Source organism: Dendrobates tinctorius, unplaced genomic scaffold (assembly GCF_039654945.1).
Source record: "Dendrobates tinctorius isolate UK_male_01 unplaced genomic scaffold, ASM3965494v1 ptg000030l, whole genome shotgun sequence".
NCBI classification, from domain to species: Eukaryota; Metazoa; Chordata; class Amphibia; order Anura; family Dendrobatidae; genus Dendrobates; species Dendrobates tinctorius.
In genome coordinates, this window is record NW_027361698.1 from 10,673,538 (window position 1) to 10,697,237 (window position 23,700).

General features: G+C 41.4%; 1 protein-coding gene across 2 annotated transcripts in view; it reads right to left on the bottom strand.

The window, feature by feature from the left end:
• Positions 1-603: 603 nt before the first annotated feature.
• USP53 (ubiquitin specific peptidase 53) overlaps positions 604-23,700 on the bottom strand; it is a 52,254-nt gene continuing 29,157 nt past the window's right edge. For both annotated transcript variants that reach the window (XM_073571851.1, XM_073571853.1), the window contains 10 exons: positions 19,173-19,278; positions 18,245-18,391; positions 17,926-18,075; positions 17,655-17,823; positions 16,476-16,631; positions 15,114-15,260; positions 13,982-14,705; positions 8,048-8,112; positions 5,584-5,683; positions 604-5,054 (listed from right to left, as the gene is read on the bottom strand). In XM_073571851.1, coding sequence (XP_073427952.1) covers positions 4,184-5,054; positions 5,584-5,683; positions 8,048-8,112; positions 13,982-14,705; positions 15,114-15,260; positions 16,476-16,631; positions 17,655-17,823; positions 17,926-18,075; positions 18,245-18,391; positions 19,173-19,278 — 2,635 coding nt within the window. In that variant the 3' untranslated portion in view covers positions 604-4,183. The remainder of the gene's footprint in view (positions 5,055-5,583; positions 5,684-8,047; positions 8,113-13,981; positions 14,706-15,113; positions 15,261-16,475; positions 16,632-17,654; positions 17,824-17,925; positions 18,076-18,244; positions 18,392-19,172; positions 19,279-23,700) is intronic.

Sequence of the window (23,700 nt, forward strand, 5' to 3'; positions counted from 1 at the left end):
CTCGTTTTTCTTTACTTAGAATTTGTATTACGGCAAGAAAAAAAGCAGCTAACAGTCTATTCAGTAGGACTATCAGCTGTGGATCCACCAGACTTCCGCACAACACAACTGATGGTCCCAACCCCATTTATAAGGCAAGAAATCCCACTTATTAAACCTGACAGGGCACATCTGTGAAGTGAAAACTATTTCCGGTGACTACCTCTTGAAGCTCATCAAGAGAAGAATGGCAAGAGTGTGCAAAGCAGTAATCAAAGCAAAACGTGGCTACTTTGAAGAACCTAGAATATAAGACACAGTATTTTCAGTTGTTTCACACTTTTTTTGTTAATTATATAATTCCACATGTGCTAATTCATAGTTTTGATGCCTTCAGTGAATCTACAATTTTCATAGTCATGAAAATAACGAAAACTCTGAATGAGAAGGCGTGTCCAAACTTTTGGTCTGTAATATATATTTTTTATATACACACACACACACACACACACACACACACACACACACAATGTGTCATCCATCATGAAGGAGAGGTTGAATAAAATGTGTGTTTTCATTCTTGTCCATACATCAGTATTCAGTAGTAAGAGAAAAGTACAAATCTTGGAAAAAAAATACAATTTATTACTGAAACATTTGATCTTTGATTGTCTTCACATAAGGACATATTCATCGAGGCTTTTTACAGAGAATATCAAACGATCAGTACACAGATGTCAAATATTGTAACAATAAATGCCTACTTTCCAATGATAGATACTACTGACTGCCTTTACTACAGAGAACACGGTCCTGCATCCTTGCCGGTGAAGTTCAGCTGTGCTATGCAGCTTGGGAACAGCAGCAGAAACTAACCCACTGAGCTTCATATGTGAAAGTTGGCAGGACAATCTTCCTCTATGCCAAGGTTGCTTAAATAGTGCTTAATGAATTTGATGGTTTCAGTGCAAATTTTGCCCTTAATATAAAAAGTACCCCCTATTTTTTGCAATTTTAAGCTCTCAAGTCCTAATCATAAAGTTTTTGTATTCAATCACTGCCCTTGTTTTATACATGGAGAACTTTGTACCTTAGTTTAATGAGAAAAGTAGTGTGCTTGTCCGTTTTTTTATATCTAGAATGGGTTAACATTGACCCTATATCCCTGAAAATATTTATCGGCATTAAACCATAAAAATAAGCCTTCACAAGAAAATCCATTGCATTGAATTTATAAAATGTGGACGTATCCCTTCAAGATTTGTAGCTCATCAGCTAGGAAAAGTAGTAAAAATTCTCTGGGGGCCATACAATCTATACTTTTTAATTTCTCATAATTCTATGAGGTTGAAAAAATATGATCCTGGTAATTCAGAATACTCCCTATAAAAAGTGTTAGGTTTATACAATTAGTAAAATCAACTATAAAACTTTTTTTTCCCACTAAATATTGCACATTAAAGTTCCTTTGATAACCACAATATCAATGGTATAGCTCTCAAAATATACAAAAATTTACAAAATTATATAACATTTAAAAACACAACGCAAGTCAACATAAAAAAAAAAAAAAAAGTCAAACCCAACACAAATAAAAGAAATGTTACGACATTTATATACTGTTCTAATATTACAAGCCATTTCAAAATAGAATTTCCTGTAGTACAAATCTAGATTTTCATGTCAGGACACAAAATATATATGTATAAATAGGCACAGAAGCAAAGCCATACAAAGGTAAGAGGTCACATTCTACAAATAAGAGGTCGTCACTTGTACTCAAGACACATTTCATTGAAATTATAAAACCAGACAAAGAGCGCTTGCTCAGATCCAATAAAACCGCTTAACGTGGAGTGTAGCTAAAGAAAGGCTTTACCCGGGTAAAAACAATACTACATTTACCCAGCAGTCAGCGGACTCCAGGCCTCTGTTCCAGACAGGGTCGGATAAGATAATGTGTGCTGCCGACTGCTCCACAAAATGGATTGGAAAATAGTGTTAAAACCAAAAATTCACAAGAAACAAGATTATGCGCTTCTGACGTTTTTTTTTAAACTATAAAGCCATAACTGCAGTTTACAACAAGTCTGAAGGATTCAAAGTCACAATTATACTAAGAACTGGTATTAATCTCCTGGGTCATGTAAAAAAAAACAAAAAAAAAAAACAAAAAAAACAAAGCAGTCATACTGCCACCTAAGGCATATAAACTTCAGTTTTTGCTAGACAGCAGGCAATAAAGGCTGAAACACAGAAGTCATTTGTCAATGTTCATGCTGTAGATTAACATTGCTGGACTAGTCCGGCAACGCCACCTCCCCCTGTGAAAAGCAGCTCACTGTATGGCCTTTGTATACGCACAAAGCCTGGTGTGGGCGGGGCTAGCTTTCTCAGCTCTGCTTAATTCTAAATCTGAAAGCTTCGATTGTGTCAGAACAGCTGTACCCAGTAATCTAAGTGGTACCTTGTTGGATTCAGCTGCTCTTTGCCTACAACAGGCTGATCTCAGATGAAGTAACAAAAACCTGCTTAGAGATTCCCTTTAAATGCTTGTTCCACGCTTTGCTGGCACCTCTGCGATCAGACCATCACAGGTATAGGGGATCTCCATTCAAATGGTAGAAACAGCCCACAATTGATGAAATGCCAGTCATTGGATACTTATGATGTGGACAGGCAATAGGTTATAATTGTGGGAAAACCCGTTTAAATTTGGATCACCTGGAAAAATGTACGTGCTAAAAAAAAGGACAGCCCAGACACCTTATTAATTCCTACTGAGCTCCAAGTGAAACTCCACCTTTGATCAAGATTCGCTACATAGTCAGCAAATGATTCATCATTACCTGCTCTTCCTGTTATTTTACCTTTAGTTCTCCATGTAGAAAAAAAAAAAAAAAAGTTTTGTTACTACCTGGAAACAAGCTGCCACTAGTAGCACACAACTGCTCAAACACCTCCCCCAATAGGGTTGTATTTGGACAGATAGGGACATTAGTGCCAGTTCCCAATGTACTGAAAAATAAAAAAATTATATAATATTTTATTATATAATATATGCTAGATTTTCCATTTGCTGACTGTACAGCCAATGTATTAAGGATGGAGCTTCACTTAATCGTTACAAAATGTAGCAAAAATATTAATTTTACAATATTTCCACAATATTTTGGCAATTCTGGGATTTTTACAAATGCTTAGTGTCCGGAAACCATAGTATCACTATAGTGTTACCATAAAAAATAAAAGTGTGCATATATAAAACGACATTCAAGGCCAATATTTAAACCTCCGACGTTCCAGAGTCTGTGGTTGTCATGGGCACAATGGGCATAAATGTATCATAATGCACCAATTAGTCAATGCCTACCCTTTGCCGGTAACATCCACATGCGTTATTCATTTTGGGCTCAATGAAGACAGCAGTCGAGATAGAAGTAGAACAAAACAAATGTACGCCGCAACCTATCAACTAATATTATACTATTTTTTTTTTTTTTTAAATTTTCACTTCTGTGAAAATACAAAAAGGCAAATACCCCCTTCCATAAAATTCCATCTATGTTTTTATATATCTGACTGTCAGTGAACTGGTTTACATGACCTATAAAAACTAGTGATGAGCGAACGTGCTTGAATAAGGTGCATGCTGACTTCGGCGTGCTCGAATAATAGTCCCCGCGGCTGCATGTCTAACAAACAGACAATCCCTGCATGTGTTGCAGCTGTTGAACAGCCACGAGACATGCCGCTGTGGGAACTCGAACATATTATTTGAACACACTGAAGACACTTAGCACCAGAGCATGCTCAGATAACACCTTATCCAAGCACGTTCGCTCACCTCTAATAAAAACTTATTAAGTTAGCACTTAGTTATTAACTGGAGTGAAATCCTGGCTTTAACACTAGCCAATTCAGACTTTCGAGAACTATCCCTGGGGCAACAGATTTGCGTTCCTTGATCCATGACTATAGATAGACATGGTGCAAATTCAGCAATATTCATTTTTTGCAATGCATTATGCCCCCTGGTGTCAAGGACAGGGGTTGCCACATTCATGGGCTGTTGGATTTTCAACTCATAGTTTTGCATGCAGGATTTGGAAGAATTTCTAGCAACATGAATGCCATGTAGCTACACCGACCAGTTAGAAATGAAGCCTCTCGGAAATGCGTCTCGTTCTGTTGGGGGCTTAGCCTACCTATTACAAGGAACACCTCCAAAAGCTTTTGATCTGGAAAGCGAATGATGGGCATTCTCAATGCTTCTATGGTAAGAAGGTTCAGTTACGGTCTCAGGTACTTGTAAGTGTCCGGGATCCCTGTGAAACGCTGTACTTTCAGTCATATAGACCTTGGGCTTCTGATGGTACTTTAACCTATAAGTGTCAGTCATACAGTTGTCCACAGAGAAGTATGTAGTGAGGGCGACGGTATCATTTACATGGGAAATGGGATCCAGATCCATAGTCGTGTGAAGCATATTCGGACGGCAGTCATACACTGAAGATCCAGACACATTTGGCATAGTAAACTGGAGATCGCTGCTGTGATACGGGTCTTTCTTTGGATAGTAGTCTACATCAGCGTCCGCTCTGATAAAATCACCAGGAGAATGCCTCTCGGCACTGACTGACGGTACATGAGACAAGGTGTCTAGATGCGCAGCAGAGGGGGCCGGTGCAAAACTCTGCTCCATTCTCGACACAGCACTTCGTGTATACTTCTTGGGGGGAAGAGGAGGAGGTATATCAGAGTCCCGGGGATTTACACCACAGCCGTCCTCTCGAATGTAGGACAGCTCTTCATCAGATGCAAAGTATGGAGCGTTCACGCACTGCACCCTATTGCACTGTGCAGACGGACTGCCAGAAGAGTTCGCTTGTCCATTCATCAAAGGTGAATGCTCAATGTGCAAACAGCAATTTTCTGGAGAGTAGGGCGACAGATGATAAGACCTTTCTCGGGAGTCTTCCGCTTTGTTCACCTGCACCTCTTTGATGTTGTACTCTTTACGCAACGACAGGGTCGGGGAACGAATGTCCTTTTTACGGTCACCAATTTGTTTCCTTTAGGAGAAAGAAAAAGTTAATTAAACTTGAAACTGTACTAAGGACAAGTTACAAAATTAAAGCATAGCCTTTAACACAGAAAGCGAATTATTCTAAATTTCTAAAGGGAAAAAAAGCCAGCACAGATTTCCCCTTGTAATGAAGGGGATATTTTACAATATTCTGTCCTCATAATGTAGAACTTTATTTTTATATGTACATAGTAATTTATTTTTGTGTACCAAGATTATTTTCGGTGTAAACTCTAGTTAATGATAACATTTTTCAAGTCACTGATCATTTTATAGTTGAACCTTCAGTTTGGTCATTGTGCGGACACAGCTTCTATGCCCCATGCAATCATCACATATTGTGATTGCTGCTGACCCTATTGAGGTTGTGCTGTGGTTCTGAGTTTTCTTTAAAAAAGGCCTTATAAAAAGTATTGTGTATACAATTGGGCAAAACCCATACTATGGTACAGTAAGTACCCCTTTCGTATATCAATGGCAACTGTATCAAAGCAGGAAACAAGTTTCACCCCTACCTTTGACCAGATGGACTATGCACATGCAAGGCCTCACGTGGAACTGGGGATAACCGATCTTCATATCTACTACGATCTAAGCCATTATAGTCGAAGTAACCTTAAATATAACATAATTGACATTAGTTTATAGAACTATAATAACCGCAGTCAATCATTAAACACACACTTCCCCCCACACACACACTCCAAAAGGAGAAAAAAAAATGTACTAGTAGATGTGTCCTTTAAAAAAATGTGTGTATTCTACATAGTATTTTTTTGACTAAGAAAATAGGTTTAACAGTGTGAAAAACTCCAGCTGCAATTTCATAAGCATCACAGCAGATGGCAGCAGTGCTCCACCAGCACAGCATACACCACCAGGGAGGCATGCCTCAGAGTGAGTAATGCTCACTGACAGCAGCAGGGTTGGTCTCCAGGATTCCAGTCCATGTAAAAATAGAAGCGTTATTTTTCTCTTCTGCTGACACAGAGAACCATGCATGGCTATAACCAGCGAGTGATTCGGCTGAGAAGCTTGGCCCACGGCTCTTTACAAAACTAAATATGGCAGATGTTCGCATTCTGGCCTGTCGAATCAATGCTGCATTAGATGAACAAGGGTGGTGGAATGGCTGGACGTTATGTGGAAAGTTAAACGTTTATGCAATTTAAAAACAATAAATACACACTTTAGACTTTCACACTTCCATGTGACATCCTAGTGCAGCCCTTTTTTGTCCCCTCAAGACAACACACTGACCCAGAGCGGTTCATTAAAAAGGTTGTCCACTACTTTCATATCAATACCCGATCCATAAGATAGGGCATCAATGTCTGATCGGTCAGGAATCCTGCCGATCAGCTGTTATCCAGCCGCCTGCTGGAAGTACTTACTTGCAGAGCTTGGCCGTCAACCTGTTGTGGCTGCAAAAGGGTACTACACATCTGCCTCCTATTCAATTCAACTGGAGGCAGATGTGACAAGAGGTTCCAGCCGGCACCAATAACAGTTGATCGGAGGGTGTGCAGAGCTCCGGATCCCAGCCGATCAGACATTGATGCCCTATCCTAAGGAAAGGGCTTCAATGTGAAAGTAGTGGAAAACCTCTGTAATCCATAGACACCAGTGTTCAAAACGGATCACTGCCTGAACTCAGACTCCGAGTAGGTCCTATCCCTGTATCATCTGCTTTTCATTGATGAAAGTTCGGACAGTCTACTTCCTTCAGGTTTTAATCCCTTCACGATGGGGCCAATTTCAGTTTTTGAGTTTTCATTTTCCCCCTGCTTCCTCCCAGAGCCATAAATTTTATCTTTCTGTTCATAGGCATATGAGGTCTTGTTTTTTGCATGTCGAGTTGTACTTTTGAATGACATCATTCATTTGATCATATAGTGTACTGGACAACTGAAGAAAAGTTCCAAGTGGGGAGAGATTGCAAAAAAAAAAAAAAAAAAAAAAAAAAAAAAAAAAAAAAAAAAAAAAGAAGAAAACAATTCTGGCATTGTTGTAAAAATTACCTCGCAATAGGATTCACCTCAGTGTGATTACGGCGATACCAAAAGTGTCCAGTCTATTATTTCAGTGGTGGAAAAAAGAAATCTTTGAATTTTGTCGCCATTTATGGAGACCCGTCGCATTTTCATTTTTCAATGTAGCTGGGTGAGGACTTATTTTTTGCGGGGTGAGACAATGCTTGCATTGATACCATATTGGTATAGAGGAAATGTTTGGATGGCTTCAAAGAAGCTCCATAATAACAAGCACGGAGGTCTTCAACAGACCCGATGGCATAGCACCCATTGACGAGCTGCAATCACGTTACAGCAGATGTAACAGGTTAGCAATAGATTTTTGGAGACAGGAGCCGTCCATAATACAAGACCATTACCTGCTGGGTATGGGGCGAGCTCACCCTGTGAGTACTCTCCATACAACCACTTTCGACTTGTGCTGTACATGTATGACATATCCCGTGAAAGTTAAAAACAGATGAAAAAAAAATGGATGCAACACAGAGGAGGCCATGAGAAAAAAAAAAAAAAAAAAAAAGTATGTTTCTTATGGATGTAAAATGACATTGATGTGAGAATGTAACTGTAATGTAGACGCCTTTCGGCATGGAAATTATTGCCACGGAACCCAGAGCCGCAGATTACCCAAAAGTCCTACAGAAACCAGAATCAGTCTGGTTATCAACATGATCGGAAATCCTTCCTGTGTAAAAGATCTTGGAAAAAAAAACAAAAACTTTTCAAATAAAATTCATTTTCACAATTACATTAATTTTCTAATCACATGCCCCAGGTCAAGTACATGCACAGGTTTTCCGCAATAAATGGGTTCTGGGTAATATAATCTAAATGATAGAAAACGGCAATTCCCCACAATACGTGAAACCATGGAATGCACCTACTTACTATGCGATTCTATAAGCAATTGAAGTGATTGCAGTTCGGATCCGTTCCAACCACTTACCATTTACTTGGCTTCTACTGTGCGGAGAAGTTGAAAGAAGTCCATTCCCTGGATGCTGATGGTCACTGAAATACAGACGCACCAGTGAAGACTTGTGAGCATTCCCAATACCATAACCTCAGTCTTACAGATATCACAATTTTTAGTGCAAATTTTTTGGGAGGAATAGTTACAGAAAAGTATGAAAGGAAACACTGATACTTCTTAAATTTGGCTTTAACCACCACAATGGGATTCCAGCCCAAATTCCACTTTTGTGGCAGCTTGTTCTTGCAAAAACACTGCAACTAGGCGTCTTTCCTAGCTTAAAAAATGCTAATAATTAACACCAAGTAAAATATGCCAGTCTGGTATCGTGGCATTTATGCACATGTAATCTAAGTACATGTATCAAAGTACTTCTGGCAGTTATAACATGGATGAATGTGACAGGCATCTCTATTCTCTTCATACAGGTAACTAGCTTTTCCAATCTCTGCTCTGAATCCACTCCTGTGTCTCCATTCAATGTCAGCAAGCAGTTAATCCTGAATGCTATCTATGTGTTTTCAACTCTGCAAGCTTATATCTGGTAACCAGCTTTTCCAATCTCTGCTCTGAATCCACTCCTGTGTCTCCATTCAATGTCAGCAAGCAGTTAATCCTGAATGCTATCTATGTGTTTTCAACTCTGCAAGCTTATATCTGGTAACCAGCTTTTCCAATCTCTGCTCTGAATCCACTCCTGTGTCTCCATTCAATGTCAGCAAGCAGTTAATCCTGAATGCTATCTATGTGTTTTCAACTCTGCAAGCTTATATCTGGTAACCAGCTTTTCCAATCTCTGCTCTGAATCCACTCCTGTTTCTCCATTCAATGTCAGCAAGCAGTTAATCCTGAATGCTATCTATGTGTTTTCAACTCTGCAAGCTTATATCTGGTAACCAGCTTTTCCAATCTCTGCTCTGAATCCACTCCTGTGTCTCCATTCAATGTCAGCAAGCAGTTAATCCTGAATGCTATGTGTTTTCAACTCTGCAAGCTTATATCTGGTATATAGTTTTTTTCAACTTACTCTGCTTGTCCCCTTATGTTGTGAGGTCAAGAAACTTTTCAAAGTGCTTTATGATCCATGTAGTGCTGGACATGTGTTTATTTGACCACAACATTTTATTGGGTCCTGGTGTCTCAATTTAGTGTGATTGATTAACGAGCAGAGAGAGCCACAAAAAAAAACAAAAAAAAAAAAACTTAGCCTTAACCTCCTATATATTCAGACCTAGCTAGGGGGAGCATTTATGCACATGTAATCGAAGTACATGTATCAAAGTACTTCTGGCAGTTATAACATGGCAGTTAGACAGGGCAGGAGACAGGTAAGACATTTATATACATCTACTCTCTGTACATTTGGGGTGCAACAAATATATACCATATGCATTTGTGTAATTTTTATCCTGGCCGCTGCATTCACACACATCCACCGCCCTGGCATTAACTCTCCACACTCCATCCATATTGGCCCCTCGCTTCTTTCCTCTCCTATGTATAGCACTCACGCTCTTTTCACATTGTTAAATTGCACAGATCCAGGCAGTCCCACCATTCAACAACAGAGACGCTCTCACAAATCACTTAAACATCTGCTCACTCTTTCTATCCTCCTTCTCCTAGTCGCAGGAGACATTGCTCCCAACCCTGGTCCCCCATGTTATAGAAAGTCAAACCCCCCCACTGCTACACTCAGAAACCCCTCTAATCTTATTAATATTCCCTGCATGCCATCTGTCTCTCTTAATTGTGCACTTTGGAATTCTCGCTCAGTGTGTAACAAACTCTCCTTCATTCATGACTTCTTCCTTTCTAATTCTCTTAACCTCCTGGCTCTTACTGAAACCAGGATCCAGCAGTCAGATACTACCGCTGCTGCTGCTCTTTCATATGGTGGACTACACTTCTCTCATACCCCAAGATCAGACAATAGAGCTGGTGGAGGCGTTGGTCTGCTCCTATCACCAAAATGTACCTTTCAGGTTATCCCTCAAGTACCCCTCACTTGTCTTCCCTTCTTTTGAGGTCCATGCCGTCAGACTCTACACCCCCTTCTCCATGCGAGTGGCGGTGGTGTATCGTCCTCCCGGCCCCTCCCATCAGTTCCTGGATCATTTTGCCACTTGGCTTCCACATTTTCTCTCCTGTGACATCCCTACCCTCATCATGGGAGATTTCAACATCCCCATTGCTCTTCCCCTCTCCCCATCTGCTACTCACCTTTTATCTCTAACCTCCTCATTTGGCCTTTTGCAGCTTACTAATTCTCCAACGCATGAAGACGGAAACTCCCTTGACTTGGTCTTCTCTCGGCTTTGTGCAGTGGATGATTTTGCAAACTCCCCTCTCCCGCTCTCTGACCACAATCTTCTTTCATTCTCTATAAAGAACTGCCAGGCTACTCAGGTCACCCCCACTGTCCAGACTTATAGAAACATACAGGCCATTAACACCCAGAAACTTCTGAAGAACTTGCAGTCTTCATTGGCCCCTATCTCCTCCCTCTCATGTCCTGATTCTGCATTGAAGCATTACAATGAAACACTTCAAAGTGCCCTGGATGATTTTGCACCCCCTATAAATAGAACACCACAACGCAGACGGCGACAACCCTGGCACACGGTGCAAACACGTTTCCTGCAGCGGTGCTCCAGGTGCGCCGAACGTCTGTGGAGAAAATCCAATCTACGCGAAGATTTCATCCATTTTAAGTTTATGCTTAGAACATACAACACTGCCCTTCACCTCTCCAAACAAACCTATTTCAACACCCTCATCATCTCACTGTCCAATAACCCGAAACGTCTCTTTGACACTTTTCATTCTCTACTCAATCCAAGAGTACAGGCCCCAACCACGGAGCTCCGAGCTGACGATCTGGCCAATTACTTCAAAGAAAAAATTGACCAGATCCGACAGGAAATTATCTCCAAATCCCCTCATACCATGCACTGTCCTCCCTCCCCCACTGCATCTAACTCACTCTCTGATTTTGAACCAGTCACAGAAGAAGTAAGCAGGCTCCTTGCATCTTCTCGCCCAACTACTTGCACCAGTGACCCATTTCCGTCACATCTCCTCCAGTCCCTTTCCCCTGCTGTCACCCCTCACCTAACTAAAATATTTAACCTCTCTCTCTCTTCTGGTATTTTTCCCTCCTCATTTAAGCATGCCATCATACATCCACTACTTAAAAAACCATCCCTCGACCAAAACTGTGCCGCTAACTATAGACCTGTCTCTAATCTTCCCTTCATCTCTAAACTCCTGGAACGCCTGGTCCACTCCCGTCTTATCCGCTATCTCTCAGAAAACTCTGTTCTCGACCCTCTCCAATCCGGTTTCCACTCTTTACACTCCACTGAAACTGCCCTCACTAAAGTCTCTAATGATCTGCTAACAGCTAAATCAAATGGTCATTACTCCATGCTAATTCTCTTGGATCTCTCTGCAGCATTCGACACTGTGGATCATCAGCTCCTCCTCACTATGCTCCATTCCATTGGCCTCAAGGACACCGTTCTCTCCTGGTTCTCCTCCTATCTCTCCGACCGCTCCTTTACTGTTTCTTTTGCCGGTTCCTCCTCCTCTCACCTTCCCCTTACTGTTGGGGTTCCTCAAGGATCGGTTCTAGGCCCCCTCCTCTTCTCCTTGTACACTGCCCCTATTGGTCAAACAATCAGTAGATTTGGTTTCCAGTACCATCTCTATGCTGATGACACCCAATTATACGCTTCTTCTCCTGACATCACGACAGCCTTTCTAGAAAACACTGGCGATTGTCTAAACGCTGTGTCTAATATCATGTCCTCACTATATCTGAAACTGAACCTGTCAAAGACTGAACTCCTTGTGTTTCCTCCCGCTACTAATGTACCTACACCTGACATTGCCATTTCCGTGTGTGGTTCCACTATTACTCCCCAGCAACATGCCCGCTGTCTTGGGGTCATACTTGATTCCGAGCTTTCCTTTGCCCCCCACATTCGATCACTGGCTCGCTCTTGTCATCTGCACCTCAAAAACATTTCTAGAATTCGACCTTTTCTTACTTTTGACTCTGCAAAAACTCTTACTGTTTCTCTTATTCATTCTCGTCTCGACTATTGTAACTCTCTTCTAATCGGTCTCCCTCTTACCAAACTCTCCCCTCTCCAATCTGTCTTGAATGCTGCAGCCAGGATCATATTCCTCACCAATCGTTATACCGATGCCTCTACCTTGTGCCAGTCATTACACTGGCTACCCATCCACTCCAGAATTCAGTATAAACTTATTACCCTCACCCACAAAGCCCTCAATGGCTCAGCACCACCCTACATCTCCTCCCTTGTTTCAGTATACCACCCTACCCGCGCCCTCCGTTCTGCTGATGACCTGAGGTTGGTATCCTCAATAGTCAGAACCTCCCACTCCCGTCTCCAAGACTTTACACGTGCCGCGCCAATTCTTTGGAATGCACTTCCCAGGTCAATACGATTAGTCCCCAATCCCCACAATTTTAAGCGTGTCCTGAAAACACATTTATTCAGACTGGCCTATCGCCTCAACACATTAACCTAACCTATCCCTGTGTGGCAGAGCCAAAAGTTTTACCATAACCAGGTTCCCAGCATCATGTTCCCACATGCTTTATGCATCCATTAGCCCTCTGTGTCTGTACTGTTACACACTTAACATTATGGCTGGTCCATACAATCAGGGCAACTGTTACCACCCACCTTTCGTGTCTACCTCTTTCCTCATAGACTGTAAGCTTGCGAGCAGGGCCCTCACTCCTCTTGGTATTTGTTATAATCTACTGTATGTGATTATTGTTATGCTGTAATGTCTATTGTCTGTACAAATCCCCTCTGAAATGTAAAGTGCTGCGGAATATGTCGGCGCTATAAAAATAAAATTTATTATTATTATTATTAGGATGCCAGAAAATATGACTATGAAAGATGCTCTAAGGGGAATGGAGGGCTTGTCTAATCTGGTCACTGAATCCTCACAGTGTGCGCACAGCACGCCATCCGGATTCTCCAGTGTCACTAACGAGACCAGGTTGGTCACGTGACTGCAAGTATGAGATTTCCATGCATCTGGTCATCTGCCGACTTGCTTAGCCCCACACAGTACAAGTCAATGGAGAGGGGGCCATGTACGTCTAGTTGGACTGTGGCCGGAATATGCAAATCACACTCTTGTGGTCACATATCCTGAGAACAATTAACCCATAAAGAGTTAATGGTACAGAGGTGAGCATGCTCCTCCTTCACTACATTCAGTTATTGGGCTTGGCGGAGGTCCCAGCAATCAGTAGGGACTCCTTATCCCAATAATAACTTGGTACAAACTCTCTCTCTCTTTCCTGCTTGATGAGACTTAATGTGGGGCTAGAAAATTTGGCCATGCAATGCCTAGAAGCGAGTTGTGTACAGGTCTAAATTACTAGGACAAGGGCACAATGCTCACTAGGCATTGGGCTGTTGCGCATTGCATCTGTCCATGCCAAATGTCAGATTATGCCAGAAAGTAAACCAGAACAAACCCGTTAATGGAATCCTCAGTATAGTTCAGAATCACATATTATGGGCTTCGGAGGGAAAAAACAAAACAAACATTCAACGTGCATGACAAATGTTTCTGTAACGCCTAAAAATGGTTTCTAAGCCTAGCAATAAAGGTAAAACTTGGCGTTAATAATAAGGTTATATGAACTTTAGACATATAGGCTGCAGTCACCTGCAATATGAATGCGTATGCACCATTCACAAAAAACAAATACAAAGCATAGGAGTTTGGACACTTATTCTGATCAAATATGGGACACAAAACAATTTTTTTGCAGCAAATTGACCCAAGATGTTAATGCTTCTATCTTAGTAAATCGTTCCCGTTGCATACATTATAATTTACCTGCACAGACTTTCTTGCAGCCCCTTCATATCAGCGAAGCTCGTCCCTTCAATTATGGGAGAGTCCAGATTACTGGAGCCACTGCTGATGTAATCACTGCTCTCATACCCAGACTCTGCCTTCTGCATCTGCCAGCAGTCAAGATGGTACAGCTTGGAATCTACAGAAAGTTTGTTCGGACCTTTTCCTAGAGATTCTAAAGAACTCCGGCTGCCAGACTCCTGTTTTATTTCGTCCTCGTAGATGGTCATCAGGACTTTCTTCTTAGGACTCTCTTTTGAAGGGTGGTTCGTATTTTGATCCTTGACAGGCTGGTGTTTGCCATTAGACTGCGCTATGTGCCGAGGGCTTGATTGACTTTTCTCATTCTCATTAAAGATGCTGTCCACATTTAGAGTCTCTCGCATGGGTCTCCAGGGCTTTCTGTTCTTGCCATTTGTCTTTTCTCGGCATTCCTGACTGCTGTCGGTATCGCAGCCAGAAGCAGCATTGTTTTTCACTCTACTTAGTTGTTTGGCTTCGGGAACGGAGGATTGTCCTGTAGTGGAGGAAGAAATGTGTCTGGGCTGCGGGTCAGATCTCTGCTGCTTATATGGACCTCTCCCCTGACTGCTGAAGAAGTGAGGGTCGGGATACTGCCTAAAGCCATTTCTAGTAGGAGAAGATTCAGATCTCAATTGGGTTCCAGAGAAGGATTTGGAGGGATAAATTTGAGAGGATTGATCTGAAATAGAAAAATGGAAAATCAGGAACATTTTCATCACCAATCTCAAGACATTCAATAAAGCAAAACATTGCAATCAAAGATTTGTAGGGTATTTTCACAAGCACATTTTTTTTTTTTTTTTTTGTTTTACTGCAGAGATCAGAAGTTAAACTGGACAAAAATCTGTTCTAATTAGGAGAAGAGAGCTGAATGGCTGCATGTGTCAGGGCGATACACCAAATGCTACCTAGTATGAACAGAGTCGCACTGGTAGCGGATTGGCAAGAAGTTGCATATGGTCAGTTTGCATGCATTCATAGTCCATAATAGAACATGGTCAAGAAATAAATTAGCATTTCAGAAAAAAATAAAATAATGACTGTTTTTATGATAAATCAATCAATGGCATTAAAGGAGTCAGAATACCTTTAGGCCTGGCAGGTTCTTTCTTCACGGTTTTATCCAAAGGTTTTCTTTGAGCAGATGATGTACTTTTTAGGTTATTCGCTCTTTGGGCACATTCTCGGGACAAGTTTTTTAACTTTTCTTGAGGATCATTACGGCCCAATTTAACTAGAAAGAATATGTAAAATAGTCAAACAATCAGCCCAATTATGAGACATGTCCTGCACTTTATAGAAACAAAATCCCCCTCTGTAGCATTTTAACAAGTTATTTGTATTGTGCCATTTTATATAGGAACCAAGTAGCTGAATGTACAGATGGCTCATACCCAATGTGAAGCCATCACTAGCATCAAGAAATGAAGATTAAAATGGTTAAATTACATAATTAGATATGGAATGGGGATAACCAATTAAATATTTTTTCACCTTTTCACAGGATAGATGATAAAAAGATGATTGCTAGGGGTATGTCTGCTGGGAACCCCTAGAAAACCATGGGCGAGTGGTGCAAATGTGCAAACTACTGCTCTCTACTCACTTCTATGAAAGTAACCATTACTGTTCTCAGGAACACTGGGGGTAGCAGAGGTGGACCCCCAAAAATCATGCATTAATTATCTGTCCAATGGATAGGTGATAAGTTTTTTTTTTTTTTTTTACAGGGATAACCCTTTTAGGCAGATCTGCATCTAATGACACATTTTCCATTAAATTGACCTATTAATCAGGGCATGTGAATTTCAGCTGAATTTACAGAAAATTACAGTGGTTTTGCACAAATGATACACAAAAGAACCACGTCTTTGTCTGTCCTTGAAGTGAAACCCCAGAGCTCAAATCAAGTGCAAGCTATTACTGAGGCCCAGCCTCACTGTGTGCACTCTAGGAAGACAAAATATATGTTTTGTAGTAGAAAAAAAAAAAATAGGGTCTTGTCCTTTTTCCCCCACCCCTTTCAATGGCAGCATTCTCCCAGGTACACTCAGACTATGTAGTGATACTATTGAGCATTAGGTGCAGTCCAGTGATGAGCAAGCGTGCTCAGATACAGCCTTATCCGAGTATTGTGGCTGCTCGAGTGATATGTTCGAGTCCCTGCGGATTGATGATTCACAGCTGTTAGGCAATCACCACAGGCTGCGGCTGTCTAACAAGCAGGCATTCCCTGCATATGGTGCAGCTGTCTAACAGCCACGAATCATGCAGCCGCGGGGACTCAAACGTATTACTCAAGCACCCGCAATACTCAGATAACACTATATCCTAGCACGCTTGGTCATCGCTACTTGTAGGCCCCTAAGTTGTTAAAAAAAAACAAAATTAGTAGAACCAAAAAGGTCTGTGTTCCACAGTTCAAGCTTAAAGTAATGGTTTTACATACCAGGTCCTCTGCCAGCACTTGACTGAATGACACCACGATTCAATCCTGTGTCGTCATTCTGATGCTTGTAACCACTGTTCTGATAAATATGTTCTTCAAAATCACGATCTCGATTGTAATCTGACTTTTTTGATGTTGATGACATTCGATCATTGGCTTTGATGAAAGAACAGAAAGGTAGAAGAGTTATGATCAGCATTTCATGCATACAATTAGATATTGCGATGGACTGGCTAAAAAACAAGCATTTTATATGTTTTTAGGTTGCATTACTCGCCAGTAGAAAACATATGCTGACCTTGCTCTCTCCTACATCCATAGATGTGAACAGAGCATAACATAGTGTTCAGTATCTATTAGCCTTCAGTTTCATAATAAACCTGTGAAGACACATATTTCTGCTGTATAAGGCAATCTCATGAAGATCTGATCTCAAAAGAAGCTGTCAATTCAGACACAACCCTATTCATAAGGCAGTTGCCCAGATCCTGCTTCCGGCACCCTTAATCCACTGCCTACCAAGCAGCCATGTAGTATTACATGGTGGCCAGACAATATAGACATGGCTCACTTTTGAAAGAACAGTGGTTCTAATTCACAGAAGGGTCTCTAAGACATCCATTATTCTTCTATCCACAGGGTAACTAATAAAAATATGATCACTGGGGTTCTGACTATTAGTGCCACAAGTGTAGAGAAGAGGGTCCTGAAATCCTCCGTGTGATTGAAGTGTGCATGAGTGCCTTCTAGTGACGAGCGAACATTAGACAGCAACAATATGTGCAGGAATTGTTAGTCATGCAGCCGTGGGAACTCGTACATATTATTCGAGCATGCCACAGACACTCGGTTGGCACCTGAGCATGCTCAGATAACACCTTATCTGAGCATGTTCGCTCATCACTAGTGCCTACCACTCCACTCACTTCTATGGCACTATTGAAATAGCCATTTATTAGTCCCTTAGAACTGAGTTGAGTAGTGATTGAATGTGTACATGCATACCCTTCATAGTATGGACTTTTGGGAGCCATTTTCTCAAGATTATCCACAGGGAAAAAAAAAAAAAAAAATAAGTTCCCCTATATGCTAGTAAAATATTTTTCCTGGAAAAAAAAAAAAAAAAAGCTCACAAATCAAGTGAACACATTTATACCCCTGAATATATTCCATACACACCTGTATCCTCATTGCTGAAGATTCTTTTATAAGGTGTCCAGTGCATGACCTGCCTGAGAGCATCATCGGTAGTCACGGCGGTACCATCAGGATTTGCATAAAAGAGTAGCAAAGGCTGGTAATGGCACCGAATGCACTTGGTGACCACATCTTTCCATTTGGTTCCAACCTGAAAAATAAGAGCCGGGGAACTTTACCATGCAAAAACGCGCATTAAAGAGAGGGGAGCACACACATTCCTTGCATAGATTTAATGAAGACTTAGGTTTACCTCTTTTACTGAAGCATCATCAAATAACACCCATCTGGCACTCTTTGTGTGATAGGCAAAGGCACAGTAGTGTCGGCTTGTGTAGCAGATCATACCCACAAGGTAAAGTCTACTTTCTTTCGCTTGTTCGTCTGTAACTCTAAAAAACAACTAGCGAAGGAAAGGCAAAGCATTAGCCCTGTACAACGGAAACTACACAGGCAACAAAACAATGTTTAGCTTTTATTTGTATAGATGGATTTAGAGAAATTATAAAATTGGAACAAAAATACACTGAAGTTTTGCTACTCATCAGTTTAGAACTACAAAAGAAACGTACCCCAGGTAAGTAAAGCTGTGTAGCCAAATTCCGAACCACATCTTCTGTCAAGTCGGAGTTCTCAGAATCCCACACCAGACCTATGGTTACAATCTGTGGACAGTTCATTAGGACCCGGCGAATCTTGATCTTCTGCCCACAATTGCTCTAAATAAAGCCAGACATTAAAAATCACTTGTGAGTAGCTCAGATTATTGAATTTCATCATCTTAATCCAGGCCTGCACAACACAGCCCGTGGGGAACATTCAGCCCACCAACTGATTTCTTCTGGTCTACAGAGAGCTGGTAGATGCTGGTGACCTTCTACCTGTATTTGATCGTGTTCACGTCTAGCAAGGGGGAGCACATTTGAACACTTCAGCGCTAGGACAGAGGAAGAGGAGTGCTAAATAGATCTCCACCCGGTGTGCAGCAGCATGACAGCTGCACTAAGCTGGAATTGCGCACACACGCCAAGGGCGGCACCAATCCTGCACACATGCCAAGAACGGCGCCAACCCTGTGCACACAAGCAAAGGAGGTTCTGAACCTGTAAACATCTAGCGATCCATAACTAGTCAGATGATGCGCTACATGGCTGTGTTAAAACTCTAAACTAAAGTTTTGAGGAGGATTTGGAGAGTTTCTGCTCAGTTTTTTGCGCCAAAAGGTCAGTGAGTTTTTTTAAGCAGAAATTCTCCAAATTCTCTTTGAAAACTTAATGTGGCTTTGGTTATGTATCCATGCACTGACAGTGGTTCTAGTGTCCAGCTGACTTTTTCCAGCACTTGGAACTGGTTCAATATGATAATGTGACAACTTTGTCCACAAAATATTATTCTCTGCTGTTTTATACCCGCTCAGATTTCCACAAGTAAAGTGTTTCTACTACACACAATTGAGATTAGTCCTGCATAGTCATGTAACTATGATTGGATCATACTTACAGGACACTTTCTATAGTCATCCGCAGTGTTTGCAGCCTGTAGTAACTCCGCAAACATCTCTGGCTTCAGGCGCTCATGTCTCTCCAGCATTCGATCAACTTCATTACTAGAATGGAAAGCACACAGGGGTAAAGCACGTCCCACAAGGGGTGCAGTCAGTGTCTATAACAGGTCATTATATGCTCAGCTTCTCAGTAATATCTTTTGCCATAGTAATTACAGACCTCTAGAGCACCATCATCCTCATTCTGGTTTATCTTTAGGCAAATTAAAATTCCAGAGTAACAAAAGACGAGTCTAGCAAAGTCTTATATAATTACTGACTAACAACAGTATTAGAGCTTACTACATAAAGATAAAAAGCAAGTGTCATGTATATTTGCTTTAGTTTACGGACATCCATATTTTCTCCAATTTCGCATTCAATTGAAAAACAAACAAATCTTTAAAGTGAAAAATAAAGAAGTAAAAATATGTGGTTGCATATATGTGTACACCCATAATCTAATACTTTATTGAAGTACCATTTGAATTTATGACAGCCATTCAGTCTTTTTGGACATCTGGATTTGGCAATCTTTTCCCACTCTCCCTTGCAATAGAACTCCAAATCTGTCAGACGAGGGCATCCTCTGTATACAGTGATCTTCAGGTCAACCTTCAGAATGTTAATTTGATCCAGGATTGGCCTATTCCAAATAACGTCATTATTTTGTTGATTTGTAGGTATGATTAGGGTTCATTGTTGTGCCAAAAAGTGAAATTCCCTTCATCATTTTATCAGGAACCTGAAGGTTTTGATGCAAAATTAACTGATATTTTGAACTGCTCATAATTCCCTCCACCTTGAATAAAGCTCTAGTTCCAGCGGCCAAAAAGACAGCTACAAAGCACAGTACTGCATCCACCATACTTCTCTGTGGGTATGGTGTTCTTTTGGTGCTGCCGATAGTAGGTTTTGCTCCAAGCATATCTTTTGGAATGAAGGCTTAAAAAAAAAACAAAAAAAAAAACAAAACCACAACACTTGTTATGGTCTGGTGAGACCAAGGATGAACCTTCCCACAAGCTTTTAGCAGACTTGATGTAGGCCATGGCAAAACAGCTGGACTTGGATGTCTTTCTTTGTAATAAAAGGCTTCCATCTTGCCACCCTACCCCGCAGGCCAGACATGTGAGGAATATTGGAAATTGGTGTCACATGAAGTACACAGAGTACAGAAATTCTTGCAAATCCTTTAATGTTGCTGTAGGCCATTTGACAGCCTCTCAGACCCATTTTTTGAGACCTGTCCAGTTCTAGGTAATGTCAAATTTAAGCAACTTTTTGAGGACCATCTTCATAGTTTTCCATGGCATGGCTAATGCCTTGGAAACATTAGTGTTTTGATAACTTTTAACATTGAGATTCCTTTGATGTGTTGTAAGCAGTTTATGGACCATGGCTTTTGGTGTAAAATACAACTAACAAAATCTCAGTAAAATCCTCCTTGAAAAGCTGAATTTTATAATGGTTTACTCAGAATCACTTTAAAATAACAGCCGAGTGCCGACTACTATTAACATGAGATTAACTGCAAAATTCTGAACAAAATCACATGCCCCATTATCAGATCCTGTTTACTCACACGCAGCTACATTATTTAGGTCTATTTTTATTTTACTCATTTGAAATGATGATTTCAGTTTGTTGCTCAATGGATTTGTAAGTATTATGGGAAACATTATTAAAAGGTGGAAAGAGGTTTTAAATAATTCTTCTTGGTATGTTTTTTTTCAACCTGACAAAAATCTGGCATTTTAACAGAGATGTGTAATTTTTATTTCCACTGTACACTTTAAACAAAGTTGTATAATTTAATGTAGTTTTAGGCCGGTTGCACAGATCACTGAGCTTCTGCTCCAGCTTCAGCTTCAGCATCTCCACTTTCGTTTGTGATTGACAACGTGTTTGAAAAGAGTAGGCTGCCTGGTATCCCCCTTCTGTGATAGCCGATGTATAGGCAGAAAAGGGGGCTGGCTCGTATACTCAAATAAGCAGTCGCTCCTGCGTTGAGCACCAGACTGACCGTACAGATGAACCTGGGACCAGAGTGGATACCGACTGATTTACAAAAGATGGCTCAATTAACTAGTGGGTTAGAGGATTACCACTTTACTAGTAAATTGTCTCTTCAGAGAGGACGAGAACTAGAACTCTAGTGCCACCTATTGGAAGTTGCAATCCTAAAAGTCAATGTTGACCCTTTAACGAGCCTTGTCACATGACTTAGGATAAAAAGCCAAACTTTATTAGTAGTCAACATATAAGAAGTGACCCAATCAATATCTATACGTCCTGGTCCCAGATTCAGCATCGCCACTGCTAGTCAAGTACTTAACACCAGAAAGGATAGACTGCTATTTTCAATGGGCTGCGCCAGCCCCCTTCTCTGCCTATGCATCATCTGTCACAGAAAATGGAGCACAGAAACTAAAGGGGATATGCTGAAACTGGGACGGGGGCAGAAGCCAAGTGATCCGTTCACCTGCCATTATTAAACTTTATTGGAAAGTTAGGATTTTTTTTGTTTTTAAGCAGGACAAGTTTTTTTAATTACTGTTTAGATTACTGCAATTTGAAAGCAAGTGCAACAGCAACTAACGTAGTCAAAATGCTCCCAAGGTGTTAGGCTGACTACAGACATGGACCGCATTTCACACATGTAGGCTTAGGTGCAACTACTACTACCAGGGCTGTGGAGCCCCCCCTCCGAGCCCATATATAACTTCTGCCTTCACCCAGCACTGGGTACATGTGAAGAATTAGGACCGCTGGTGTAAATGCCTTTGTATCCATTTGTCAGCTTTTCATACATGCCTGCCCAGCAAATGTAAACGCATACATAAAACCAACTGATAACCCCATGTTTCTTTCCCTACATCCTTGTGATATAACCCATCTGCAGCACACTGGTGATGGCATGAACAGTAAAATTGTGATGTGAATGTGGGACCCGCTTGAGAGCGACATGACACGGCATTTATATCCTCTCACCATACAATTATATTTACATGTGCTCACTTCTCGCCCATTAGCAGCGCCGTGCTGTAGCTAAATTGCAGGGAGCTTACCCATTAGGACATGATGCAAGGAGATTTCTTGTTTTTCTTAAACTTTGACAGTAAAAGCGATTTTCATTCGGAAAGTCAGAATTTGCTCACTAACTGCCTCGTACAAAGAGGCAGCACAGCAGCCAAAAGAAAGAACATCTGCTTGTGTCTGGAACCCTGGGCCCAAATAACATGGTGCGCTTACAGCCTGAGTCACTATTCAAAAAGGCTGCAATTTAAAGAAAACATTAACATGCTAAAATCCTCCCACGCCTCGGTAACTGCGCATTATTTATCGGCAGATTGGAAAAAAAACTTTCCCCGACGACGCTTATAATGCCTCTGACTCACGTACAATGAGAACGGAGCGAAGCAATTTCCTGCCACTCGTGTCGGAAACACAAAACAAAATGCGTTTTTGACCGGATTAATTTGAAAATACTAGATACTGGAGAACCGCTCCTGGCCTTCTGAAAGGGTCTCGGTAATAACATGTCACATTCCCAAAAGCCGTTCAGAGTTTCAGCTCCCATTCACTTAGATTTCATATCTGCAGAGATCACTGCGGTGTAAAAACTATTAGACTAAAAGAACCAAGACTGGAGGAAAGGCAGAGCGACAGGCACGATCACTGGAAACCCCACATAAGGCAGAGATCAGAAGAAGCGCTCGCATACGGACCGATCTATTCTAGCCTCACTGCGATGGACACGTGCTGGTGAGGCATTACACACGAGGCTCCCCAGCTGCTGAGATACTATGATACACTTATGGGATGGGCTGTTCTAGAATTCATCAACTTTCGTCATCTGACTACTAAAGCCAGTGATTGGCAGAAGCGGTAAGTTGATCATTGTATACACTTGTGAAGACACGCCGTTCCATACACTAGCCCGCTGCAGCCAGTCAGATGACTGAAGAACAGGATGCACTTACTTCCTGCTCCTTAGGGCCCCCAACAGATCATGTATTCGGGATTTCCCAAGTATTGCAGAGATGAGAGAACTTGTGGCAATCTCAGATGTCCCGAAAATGTCATCCCCTGTGCAATACTAAGGAAATCCTGAAAACATGATCTGTTGGGGGCCCTAAAGGCTGGAGTTTGGGAAACCCTACTATGGAGCATGCAAGCACTGCTCTGAAGCTGGCTGGTTCATCAGCAACTTGATTGCTTCATCCAGCCAACTTTAGGGTCCCTGTGCAACGCTGATGCTGCCTCTAATCGCCACATTGGAGATCACAGTTTGGCTCAGGAAGCCGGGGGGGCACTGGAGGGATGTGCTCCTGAAGACAGGACACCAGGCAAACCCTTTCAGCCATCTGTGACACTTGTAAATTTTGTTTAGAGACTTAAATATGTCCCTTTTATCTTAAAGGATTTGTCCAAAATGACCTGTTGTATAGAAAGGAAAGCATGAGTTATAGAAATCTAACT